Source organism: Glandiceps talaboti, chromosome 23, assembly GCF_964340395.1.
Source record: "Glandiceps talaboti chromosome 23, keGlaTala1.1, whole genome shotgun sequence".
Classification (NCBI taxonomy): Eukaryota; Metazoa; Hemichordata; class Enteropneusta; family Spengelidae; genus Glandiceps; species Glandiceps talaboti.
The window spans coordinates 7567953-7580452 of record NC_135571.1 but is presented as its reverse complement, the minus strand read 5'-3'; the positions used below and the strand labels follow the sequence as shown (position 1 = coordinate 7580452).

Below are 12500 nucleotides of genomic sequence, written 5' to 3'. Positions count from 1 at the left end.
TTGGGGTGATACAACGGCGAAGGTGTGTGTAGATTGATTTATAGATATTCTCGACGTGGTAGTTAAATATGTGGATATTATCGACGACTACTCCAATGTTACGAGTTGATGTGACAGGTGTAATTGGTACATAGCCAATGTTGATGTGATCAATCGGGCCTGGCAAGTGGTTGAATTTAGAATGGATGAGGAGAACTTCGTTTTTGTTGTCATTAAGTTGTAGTTTGTTGTACGTGTGTCATCCATTGCTTTATATCATGGACACAGGTCTCCATTGAATGTGTAGCGGAAGGTGAATCTTGTTGGAAAAAAGCAAGGTATATTATAGACGAACATATAGACGACTACAACTTCAAAATATTCATTTCTAAAAACAACACTTTCAAATTATACAACCTCTTCCCTCATTCGCCGTTAGTAATGTAAACCGTTCATAAAATACAGGTGATGATACACGTAAACAGGCACGGAATGCAATCTAACAGATTTGGAGATAACTGCGCCACCAACGACTAAGATTATAATATATATGTATTCTTGTTTTTTCAATGTTTCGCCTAACTTCACCGTATCCTTCTCAGAATAATGCCACTAAAAAACCAGGGTGATTATTTTGTCACAAAATTCAGTTTATTCATTCAGAACTAAGGAATGTCTACTGAAGTACAGGCGACAAAAGCAGCGTAATGCATAGAATTACGAACAATAAATACTAAACTGATTGGTGGGGGAAAACGCTTTAAGACTACAAAAATATATTGCAGTAAAACTAAAAGAATAATATATATACACTGGTACAACTACGAATAGATCTTCGATTGAGGACCACATTTTCTTCTAAAAATACAAACCACTTTTAATATTTCTTTCACTAAAAATACATTTTCAGGAGCTTCTTTGTTTACTCAAGTAAATTCAACTAGGAAACCACAGGAAACAGGAGGAATTCTGTGTGAGAATCTGCAAAGTTTTCTTTATATTTTTTGTCTATTTTGGCTTATTTTCTCCTTTACTTGAATCCCTGTCCATCTCTGATCCGGATCCAATCTGAATTAAACTCATCCAGATCACTTTAATCTGCATCGAAACCACTTTCCGTCTACAATAAAAAATTGAAAGATGGATTCGATTCGAATTACATTGGCGTACCTGTCCACACATATACCAGTATTGATTCGGATTACTTATTATCAAACTAATTCACTCAAGTATGCACCTGTCCACACCAGGCCTAACAGATCGTGATCTGATTCAAATTACTTTGATCCGGATCGATACAACCACCCAGAGTAGGCTTTGATCCGGATCAGTTGATTCAAATTAGATGAATAAACCACAAGTATGGGACAGGTAAATTGAATTGAATCCAGATCAAATTTTGCAGTATGGACAGGTAAATCGAACTGGAACAAATTTTGTAGAATGGACAGGTAAATCGAACTGGAACAAATTTTGTAGTATGGGTAGGTCAATCGAACTGGAACAAATTTTGTAGTATGGGTAGGTCAATCGAACTGGAACAAATTTTGTAGTATGGACAGGCTTAGTAAAGACGACACTATAAATGATTTGTGTATCTCTTACCTTTATCTGTTATCGGCTAATTCACTAAGTAAAATATGTGAACTACATCCATATAGGCCTTTCTATAATTTGCCATGGTGGTGCTCTACTCCGATCCCTGTCTATGTGTACCTTATGGGTATACATAGTATATTTACTCAGTTAATCATAGTGTAGTGCTGCTTTCCTCAATAACTGAACAATACGAAAAACATCCCTGATTTGCACTTCTACAGAATACCAGGGGACAAAGCAGTACTATGAGGTGATCGTACCCCCAATTTGAGCGAGGGCGCTGTATTCTCAACTTCCTGTTTGCAGTCTGCAATGGCCTATCAAGATGCAGTGCGAGTGTTTACAGGGGGATTATGTAAGACCATTAACACCCTATGTATACATTCAGTGAATTAGCCGATAACAGATAAATATAAGATGTAGTGCAATACTCATTTATAATATCGTCAAAATAGAAAAATATTAAGAAAACTGTACAGATTCTCTCCTGTTCCCTGTGCTAAAACGTTACTACAGTAGAAAAATCACATTGTCAAATTTATCAAGATTATATATATATATATCATATTTACCCAGCGAAATTTGTACATTATAATTCCTATGGCTTCTTATAAGTTTGTCCATTTCACTTTTGTTGTAAGATTACTTTTATCCGAATCTAAATTTACCAAAGGGCACACTGGTTTTTAAAGTTATACCTTAAATTAAAAACAAGAAAATAATTCGATTCTGCGATTTGATAAAATGAGTTACCATACCCGACTCATTTTCGTCGTTGTAGGGTAGTTTTTCGCGTTTTTTTTTAAATTTTATTTTACACATAACGCACACAGCTCGAAAGGGGTACAAACTAAGTGTGTACATTTGAGGGCGCAATTAATCTCAGACTTTGCTGCAGTATCATTTTGCTACATGTGATCACTTGCAATTAACTGAACTCACACCTGGTATTAGAACATGACTTGTAAACGATCTGGTGACGTCATTTATCATGTATAATAATATCGAGGAAATCCCCACAATGCAACCAACTACTTTAACAATGCCGGAAAACAAGTGTGATGTCATAGAAGGCATGGATGAACATTAACATTATACTAGAAAAAGTTTCAATATTAAAGTATAGCGCCCTCAACGTTTGATAAGTTTATAAACTCAGCTTGTGCCACATTGTGACAATATGGATGACATATGGGTATTTTTTTGGATTTGTAATTTGTACTAAAAAACCGTGAAACAATGTGCAAAACAAAAGTGGAAGAAGAGAACTTGTGTATAAATCTTAGTGCTTCCATGATGAACATACATAGTATTACAAAATGCAAAATCCGTCTTTTTTCGACTAGAAAAAACATAGCAGAGTTGTTTTTATCAATTGCAAATCCAAAATACCCTAAATTCTAAAACACACAGAAATTATGTTATACACACTTTTTAAATTAAACATAATTCTTGAAAGAATGGAAATAAAAAATATAGTCAGTTCTAAATCAACATAAGCTGTTCTAGAGATAAGAAATATAACAGAAACATCACAAAGTTATATTTTATTTTAACATGTGTATGTGTCTAATTCAGGTAGTTATATCTTCCGTTGTTTTCTATATGGGCTTTGTGCTATTGGTTATTTCTCATCAGATGTACAGGAGGACAAGTGAAGGTTCTGTGTGTGTGTGTGTGTGTGTGTGTGTGTGTGTCTCTCTCTCTCTCTCTCTCTCTTCTCTCTCTCTCTCTCTCTCTCTCTCTCTCTCTCTCTCTCTCTCTCTCTCTCTCTCTCTCTCTCTCTCTCTCTCTCTCTCTCTCTCTCTCTCTCTCTCTCTCTCTCTCTAAACCAACCCAGAGACCATAAATGACAGTAAAGAGTTTCTCCAGTCCCCACCCCACCATTTATATATCTCTTTCTAAAAAAAAGGCACAACTAGTACTGTGGAACCAGCAAGAAGGCCATCGCCACTTTTTGCTCTATACATGTATAATATAAAAGTTAGTATTGGTTTGATCTGGAAGACTCTGATTTATAGTTTATTTTGCCGTTTTAATGTCACCACCAACAGTATTCTTCGTCAAGTTGGACGCATGCGCGATATTGTAATTACGCACATTTTGTAACTGTTTCTTTCTGACGTAATCCGTGAATGGAAGTTCTGTTCTCGTCAAACCAACACACATTGTGTTATTCTTTGCAGATGGTTTGATTTGGAGGCTTTGTACGCTTACAGTATTAGGGCGCCAAACTTTGGGATCGTTTGTAATGACTCCGTCAATACAATGGTTGGAATAGTATTCCCGCCTCGATTTCAATTCTGCAAGTTCTTTTTGCATTCGCTCACTTCCGAAACTTCCAATACGTTTCCAAAGTGTTCTATTAAAATGGTCGTACAGTTTGACATCTCCAACATTCCACTTCACTACCTTTTTCGCCACTTCTTCAGTGATGTTACTTTTTGATTTTGCCGATCGTGTATTCATTGAAAATGCTACAATATCGTCTGTATTCCAACACATCGATTCTTTGAGTAACACGAGCGATTCATCCATGTACTCTGCTATCATTATAAAATTAAACGTTTTGTCTAAATATTTAATTTTGTTGTCAATATTTGTCACGTTCCACATATCCTCTGAGTTCATACCAAGGTCAAACAGCATGGGATTCAACAATCGTGCGTTGCGTGATTTCCTATAATATTTTTCGATACCATCAGCGAATTCTTTTAAATCCAAATCTTTTAGACCAAAAGAATTGCCAAAGTTGAAATAAGTGAACGAGGATTCGAATAATGAGACGGGCTCTCTCAAACAAGTAACATATACAGTGCCCGGGGCCATAATGGCGCTGATACCTTCATAGCTAAATCGTGAGTGGTGCGCAAATATGTTATACTCATTCCAGGGCACTCTCATCGCTTTTCGTTTATCGAACGGCATGGGCCATCCCAGATAGTTTCCTGAAGGCGGGAGAACGAAGGTCAGATTGTTCATGTCACCATACCTTAGCAGTATATTAAGAACTGTACTGCTACCGCATTTATGTAGCTTAGAAAATGCTATGTTTTTCTTTGGTTTACATGGTGGAACCATCACCGAGACATTAGCATCAGGGTTTGTTCCTCTGATGATGTCCTGAACATGTCCGTATTTTTTCCAACTGTATTTGAAGTTGGAGTAACCGAGCTCGAAGAAGAATTTGCAGCAGACGACACTGATTAGAACAAGGGCGAATATTTTAAGTTTAAACAAAATGTTCTTCATGCCGACAGTATTGATCTTGAAGTATCAGCAAGATAACTGATGTTGGAACAGTTACAACCTGCAATAGATAAAAAACATCAAGTCAGGGATATATGATATGTTGTGACAGAAAAAAATACTTAAAGTGAGAGTTTATATACCTTTTACTCGAGTGAACATACTTACATACAGCCTTCATTAAAATATTCTAGTCTAATGTTAATGTTAGTGCATATATACCTTCTATGACTTTACAATTGTCTCTGGTATTATTAGATCAGTACTTTGCTTGTTTAGTAGATGACCCCATTTTTAAATTAGTGTGAAGTAAAGGTCATTTATACGATTTTGACACACGTACACGCAAAACGAATATATTGTTCACTACATGAAAAATTATATTTTGTCTTTCAACGTTTTGATGTCGCTATTTCTGTCATATCTGGGCACACAGATGACGTCACTTTGTCACATATTTCTGGCCCCACAGATGACAGTAGTTATGTTATATATTGACCCCAACAAATGAGACCATTTTCAATACTCGTCACAGATATGAGGTCACTTCTGTCATTTTTGGCCTCAGAGATGACGTAATTTTGTCATATTTCTGGGAACACAAATGACTCAATTTTTGCCATTTCTAGACACATATATGACGTTATTTCTAGCCACACAGGACGTGATTTTGTGATATTTCTGGCCTCACATCTGATGCAATTTGTCATACCAGTATTTCTAGGCACACGTATGATGTCATTCCTATCATTTCTGGATTATGACGTCATTTCTTGCTCACATTCGACGTCACAAATATTTCTAGCCCCAGAAATGATCTCGTTTCTGTCATATTTCTAGGCGCAAAAATGGTACCATGTATGCTATATTTCTGGCTACACTATGACTGCTTGTGGTATTCTGGGCACAGAAGGCAGTTTTGTGATATTTCTGGCTTTACAGTAAGAAGGTGATTCACCTTGTTAAAAAACGCACCCTGTTTTGTATGTTGTCGATTGCTGGTAAAGCATTCACCATCATTCAAGCCTTTATACAATAGCTATCCATTGCGATGCAGTTGGTGTGTTTATTTGAATAGGATTCAACCATATTGGTTGTTGAACCGTTCTTTTATACCTTGCTGAGGCTTTGTATACCCTTAATAATACCCTTGCAGTGTAACGTGGCAACTCTGTCAGTCTTCTCTGCGTGATAAATACAAAATTGCGCAAGCTTTGAGAAAACGCCGTATTGTTATAATACATAATGGGCGTAAAAAAATGTGTGGTTCCGATTACATTCAATTTTAGAATGGGTGGGGTAGGTAGATTTTTAGCACAACTGATGAACTGATAAGGTTCAGTAGTGCTATAGGCATGGCAAAGTGTCTGTCTGTCTGTCTGTCTGTCTGTGTGTGTGTGTGTGTGTGTGTGTGTGTGTGTGTGTGTGTTATTCTGCAGATTTTTTTCAAAATATTTTGACACAGTTGGCCCTACGTATACCAACCACGACCATGCCATTAGCAACAACTAAAATGGCAGTATATTTTGGTCAAATAACAACATCATCTGGTAGGCAAGTGAATAAACATTCAAAAATGTATGCAAATACCCTATCAACCATGACCACGCCCATAGCAATAGCCAAACGGTGGTGTATTTCACAAAGATAACAACAGGGATTAATAGCCAAATGAAGAAACATTCGTAAAATGTATACAAAACTATCTAATAAAAAGACCATGCCAATAGCATAGCAACAACCAAACGATCACGTATATTCATAGGCAAGTGAACGGACATTCCAAAAATGTATGCAAATATGTTTAGCAACATGACCACGCCCATAGCAACGACCAAATGATCGCGTATATTTCAAAGATAACAACAGGGTTGGATAGGCAACTGGATTGTCATTCAGCAAATGAACACTTATACCTAACATGGATCAGTATGTGGATAAACATTTTAAAAACCTGTACAGTTGTGCTACAACGCCATTGGCGCTATATTTTATTTTATTTTTAATTGTTTTCTTCATATGTGAGTGTCTAGTTCAGGTAGTTATGTTTTCCATTGTTTTCCACATGGTCTCTGTGTTATAGGTTTCTTCTCATCAGATGTACAGCCATTACAGATTGGAAGAACAGTTTTGTATTGTCTTTTTAAGTTGATGTCAGTTTCCGCATCCACTATTTTTTGTGAGACTTCACGATTTTCGCGATTTTGTTTTATTTTTTTCGAATACGTAAAATAAAGTTTAGGGTCGGCGTGAAAAACAAGGTGGGGTAACCGTAACCAAACAATTGTTTTATTAGGGCTTATGTAGCAGCTCATTTTATGCCTTACACAATATATTACTGTATTGCAACAGTCAGTGGATAAAGCAGTTATATAGTCTACGGTTCTAAACCTGTTAATTACAACTTGGGACTGAGATTTCTTTTTAGCGCAACTGAACTCTGAGGTTCAGTAGACTGAGTAGTGCTATAGGCACGGCAAAGTGTATGCCTGTCTCTCTGTGTGTAAACATTTAAAGTCAAAAACTGCTGGACCTATTGCTTTGATATTTGGTCAAGTTACTTTGGGTGTCTCGTTGGGAATTGTTCAAATCAAAATGATCGCATCAGAGATGTGCGTTTTGGGTAAACAAAAATGTAATTTTTGGTCAAAAATTTAAACTCCAAAAGTACTGGGCAGATTGGTGAGAATGTTCTTGGGGATGTTTAGTTTAAGAATTGTTCATGACACGATGCCCCCATCAGTAATATGCAAATTAGGGCTAACAAAGTGTTTTTAGTCAAAAGTCTATATTCCACAAGTATTAGCTTGATTTGGCTGAAATTTCACAGGGATGTGTCTGGGGATGTACAGATCAAGTGAAGTTAATTACATAATAATCCCATTAGCGATATGCAAATTAGGGCTAAAAACCATGATTTTTTGGTGAACTGTCTAGCAGGAATATTTAGGCCATAGGAGTATACAAGAATTATTGTTTTAAAGATATCATTAAACCATTAAAAAGTTTATTGTGCACTTAACATAATGACACAAGTATGTGTTAATGGCACTGGAATTAATCTCTCCTTGAGGTTGCTTGGAAACATTGTCTACCTAACTTTAAACCCTGAACTACAGGTTGGTTCAAGGTAAACTGCATGTCTGTCTGTCTGTCTGTCTGTCTGTCTGTCTGTCTGTATGTCTGTCTGTCTGTCTGTCTGTCTGTCTGTCTGTCTGTCTGTCTGTCTGTCTGTCTGTCTGTCTGCTGTCTGTCTGTCTTGTAGTTGATGCAAATGAGTTTGGTATTGAGCTTTACCTCTCAAACTACTGGGGGATGGAATTTGGTTATGATTCTGAAAGTGTTACTGTTACAAATTGTGAGTATGTCATACTTGCGTAATTGGCCCTAGCAACCATGACCACGCCCATAGCAAGTCAAATGATATGTTTTTTTGACAATTATAACAACAGGGATGGGTAGGTAATAGAATAAACATTATTTTAAAATATGTAATACCCTTAGCAACAAGACCACACCCATAGCAACAGGTAAACAATGACATATAATGAGCATTGCAAAATTCTATGTAGATATGCCTAGCACCAAGACCACGCCCATAGTAACATTAAATGATGGTGTATATTTCAGATATAACAACATGGATTGAAAGGCATGGGACTAAATCTTCAAAGAATGTATACAAATATGTCCAGCAACAAGACCACGTAATCGTTACAGAAAATTAAAGTGTACTGTCAACAGTTGTGCTACAGCGGCATTGGTGCTTTTATCTTTTATTTTATTTTATTTATTTTATTTTATTTTATTTTATTTTATTTTATTTTATTTTATTTTATTTTATTTTATTTTATTTTATTTTATTTTATTTTATTTTGTTTTGTTTTGTTTTGTTTTGTTTTGTTTTGTTTTGTTTCGTTTTGTTTTTGTCCTGTCCTGTTCTATTCTATTCTATTCTATTCTATTCTATTCTATTCTATTCTATTCTATTCTGTTCTGTTCTATTCTATTCTATTTTATTCCATACTCTATTGTATCTAATTCTGATTTCTGATCTATTTATTCCATGCTACTGTACTCTACTCAATATATTAATACACCATTTTCATACAACCTTCAGTGATTGGCTTAGATCATATCCCGTGGTATGGACTAGTGACCAATAATGACCTTTATTTGCATAGAGCGGGCACTATTCGTTTTCTGCTTTCCCTAGAGCACCGTTCATGTAACTTGGGAGTCCTATCACTGATTGCAGTGTGACTATTGAAAAAATACAGATTTGATGTGTTATAAAACATTTATTGCATGGCCTTATTCGGGCACTAGTAGACGTCATATTACCTCCTCGTGCTGTTATAGCAATTATTTCCCTTGGCTTTCAGCATAACCACCCTTGGGGTATTATACAGCTATTGCCCTCATAGGCAGTCAATAAGTTTCCGTTAAATTTAGTTTTTTCATTACTATTCTATTCCATTTTGTTGTGCGCTATACTGTAATATTATTGTAGGTTAGTCTCATTCCTAATTGCGTACTTCAACTTGTCTATCAAAGAAACTTCATTTTAGGATGCTTTAACAAATATACGTATAGAGGAATCAACTGAAGGAATAAATATGTAAATACTTAGATGGAGTAATAATTGGATAAATATATGAATGAAAGAAAAAATATTTAAATGAACGTCAATTCGCAAATTCACTTTGTAGTCACGAAATGACGTCACCATATGAAGTCACTTCAAATAACGGCACGTTTTGATGTCATGCCATGTCACATTATAACATGTATAGGATCGAATTACATTTATTATACCATGCATAAGCCAAATTATTGCATTTGAACAGAAAATATGGATTATATACCTTAGTCATTCTACATCACAACAGGTGTCTACATCACTGATTCTGCGGTGCTCAAAAGATGTGTTAAAACGTTACAAAGCGATATTAATTATTCGCGATATTTCATAAATTATGCGTGAGGGAGTATAATTTTATCAATACCCTAATGTTTTTTCTTACCTATGGGTTTGTCACCCCGTTTAGAGACTTGTAATGGCAAGGTCCCTTAGTTCAATCGATATCACTTCTACTTTCCTTCACTGAACGAAGAAAATATGTGAGAATGATGTCTAAATACTTCACAATAAATTACATGACACCATTCCCTGTCAAGCTTTAAGGAATGAAAAATACGACTGTCTACGTGTAACTTTGACCTTAGACATCATTGAGATTACATCAACTCCATATATAACTCATTTTCAAACCTCCACCGACATATAGACAATTGTCTGAAATGTCTGATCGATTGCATGAGAATAAAAATATTTGTATTTAAGACAAGGTAATCTTGAACAAGGGCCCCTTTTGAGCAAATTGACTATTAAATCCTTATATGTATAACGGTTAACATTGTTAGTGTTGACAACTCGAACCAGAAGATATGTATATAGAGGTGAGTAGGTCAGACGCCATTAGGCATCGAAAAAATAGTAACAATGAGCAACATACATCAATTATAACTTGTTGTCCGACCGTTTCTGCATGTTCTGTGTAAACAGTCTGTATTATCTAAACCCCTGGTGTGATAAAACAGCTCAAAGTCTGCGCCGTTAGAGTAAATATCGGCACGAACGTACCTGTATATTTGCATGCAGTGACTGCCAGGAACCACATCATCATTACAGATAACGCAGAGTGACCAACAACATACTGATCATTGAGATTTCGGCAGCTAGCTATGTAAATATCAATTCTTACTTCTGTATACTAAGCTATATCCACAATATTGGCTCGCAAAGGTCCACTACACTTAATACTATTTCAACAAAAAACAGACGTGCGCATTTCCTTCTGGCATGTATCCATGACAACAATGTTGATAGATTCATGATTTTTATAATCTGGAAAAGGGGCAATGTACGTGTGTATTTGAAATACAATTCGGTCGATGCCTCTATGTGACAGTAGGTGTGGTCGAACTGTGTAATGTAATGTAATAATTAGGTATCATTAAATTCTCCTCATACCTATGTTTTCAACATTTTACCACATTATCATTCACAGAAACGAGAATTCGCTGTTACAAAGCAGGGCTTGTAGGCTCGAGTGTATAAACATGGTTTGACAGTAGAATACACATTTGTGTTCAAGCTAGGGAGTAAAGTTTGGTTTAGTGTTAGCTTATAGTTACGACTAGACTCCCAAGTATACACCCAATTTGTGTCGTCGACCAAACGGGGTCACTATGCTTCGCTTGCCCTAATTCGCGGCATACGAAATTGTTACATTTGTAATAGAAGTTTTAGTATCACTCTAGACCAAAAATGAATTATTTTCGGCCCATAAGTATTTTCTTGAAAAAAACCCACACTTAAACAATTTTACGACATGCCAGAACATAGTTTTGGGGCCAATGGTTTCATCCACCTCCATGGGTGGGGAAGGGAGGGGGATGAAATTGAACACTGGTTTCTCAAACTTATAAGTAAATCTTCTTTATAAACACCTGATAGTCCACCATGATAATACCATATATGTTTAACCATCCTATGTATAAAGTGTTTATTATCGTCTAATTAAAAGGGTGACTTTAAATTCTAAAATAAAAAAAATTAAATAGCAATATTGTTCAGTGAATTAAAAATGCAGAAAGGAAAATTTCTACATGCAACAAACTTGGTATAATTCTACATACAGCTTTAGTGTGTGATATACTATTATTCCACAATATTTCCTTCGTTTATATTTAAAATACGAGTGACCTTAGGGGCCTTGCCACTACGAGGGCCCTCGATATCAGAGTATGCGATTATAGTAGTGTTGCGCCGGATCGGAGTGTGGCGACGACTTAAGTTTAGATAAAACGTAGGAAAAAAATTCGCAAGCGACTGTCGACAGTCTATGCTTCGACTGAATGAAATTCTCTTCTGAATAAGTTTTAGCGTGTATTGTGTTTTGTATTGATTTTAGTCATCATATAAAGTTAAGCTAGTTACCACCTGACACCATGCAGCTGCCTTGTGTAAACATGAATAGTCAGTATCTTATTATATCATATTGGACATGCCCAGATAATATTTATTGTCAATTGTCCTATAAATGTATTTATTGGGGCTGGACTAGATTAATTGCACAACAACTATTTCCATTCCACTTTCCCATTCGCTATTGATATAATATTTATCTTGACAAGTACATGTATTGTAGTCACTTCTATAATTACTATATAATTTTAAATAATTATATCAATGCTGGTAGGATTTCTATCGAGCAAGACAATGGCATATAGCAATGTTCACAAGACTCGTGTCTTGCCAGACGGTAAAATGTAGCAATGTTAGTAGGGTTTCTGTTGAGCCAGACGATAAAATGTAGCAGTGTTAGTTGGAGTTTAGTTGAGCCAGACGATTAAGTGTAGCAATGTGAGGCAAACGATAAAATGTAGCTATGTTAGTATGATTTTTATTGAGCCAGATGATAAAATGTAGCAATGTTAGTTAGATTTTTGTTGAACAAGACGATAAAATGTAGCAGTGTTAGTTGAAGTTTAGTTTAGCCAGACGATGAAATGTACCAATATGAGGCAAACGATAAAATGTAGCTATGTTAGTATGATTTTTATTGAGCCAGACAACACAGTGTAGCAATGTTAGTTGGAGTTTT

General features: G+C 35.8%; 1 protein-coding gene across 3 annotated transcripts in view; it reads right to left on the bottom strand.

Moving 5' to 3' along the window:
• Nucleotides 1-3495: 3495 nt before the first annotated feature.
• Nucleotides 3496-12500, bottom strand: part of LOC144452949 (galactosylceramide sulfotransferase-like) — a 22084-nt gene continuing 13079 nt past the window's right edge. For all 3 annotated transcript variants that reach the window (XM_078144181.1, XM_078144180.1, XM_078144179.1), the window contains exon 2: nt 3496-4888. In XM_078144181.1, coding sequence (XP_078000307.1) covers nt 3601-4830 — 1230 coding nt within the window. In that variant the 5' untranslated portion in view covers nt 4831-4888 and the 3' untranslated portion in view covers nt 3496-3600. The remainder of the gene's footprint in view (nt 4889-12500) is intronic.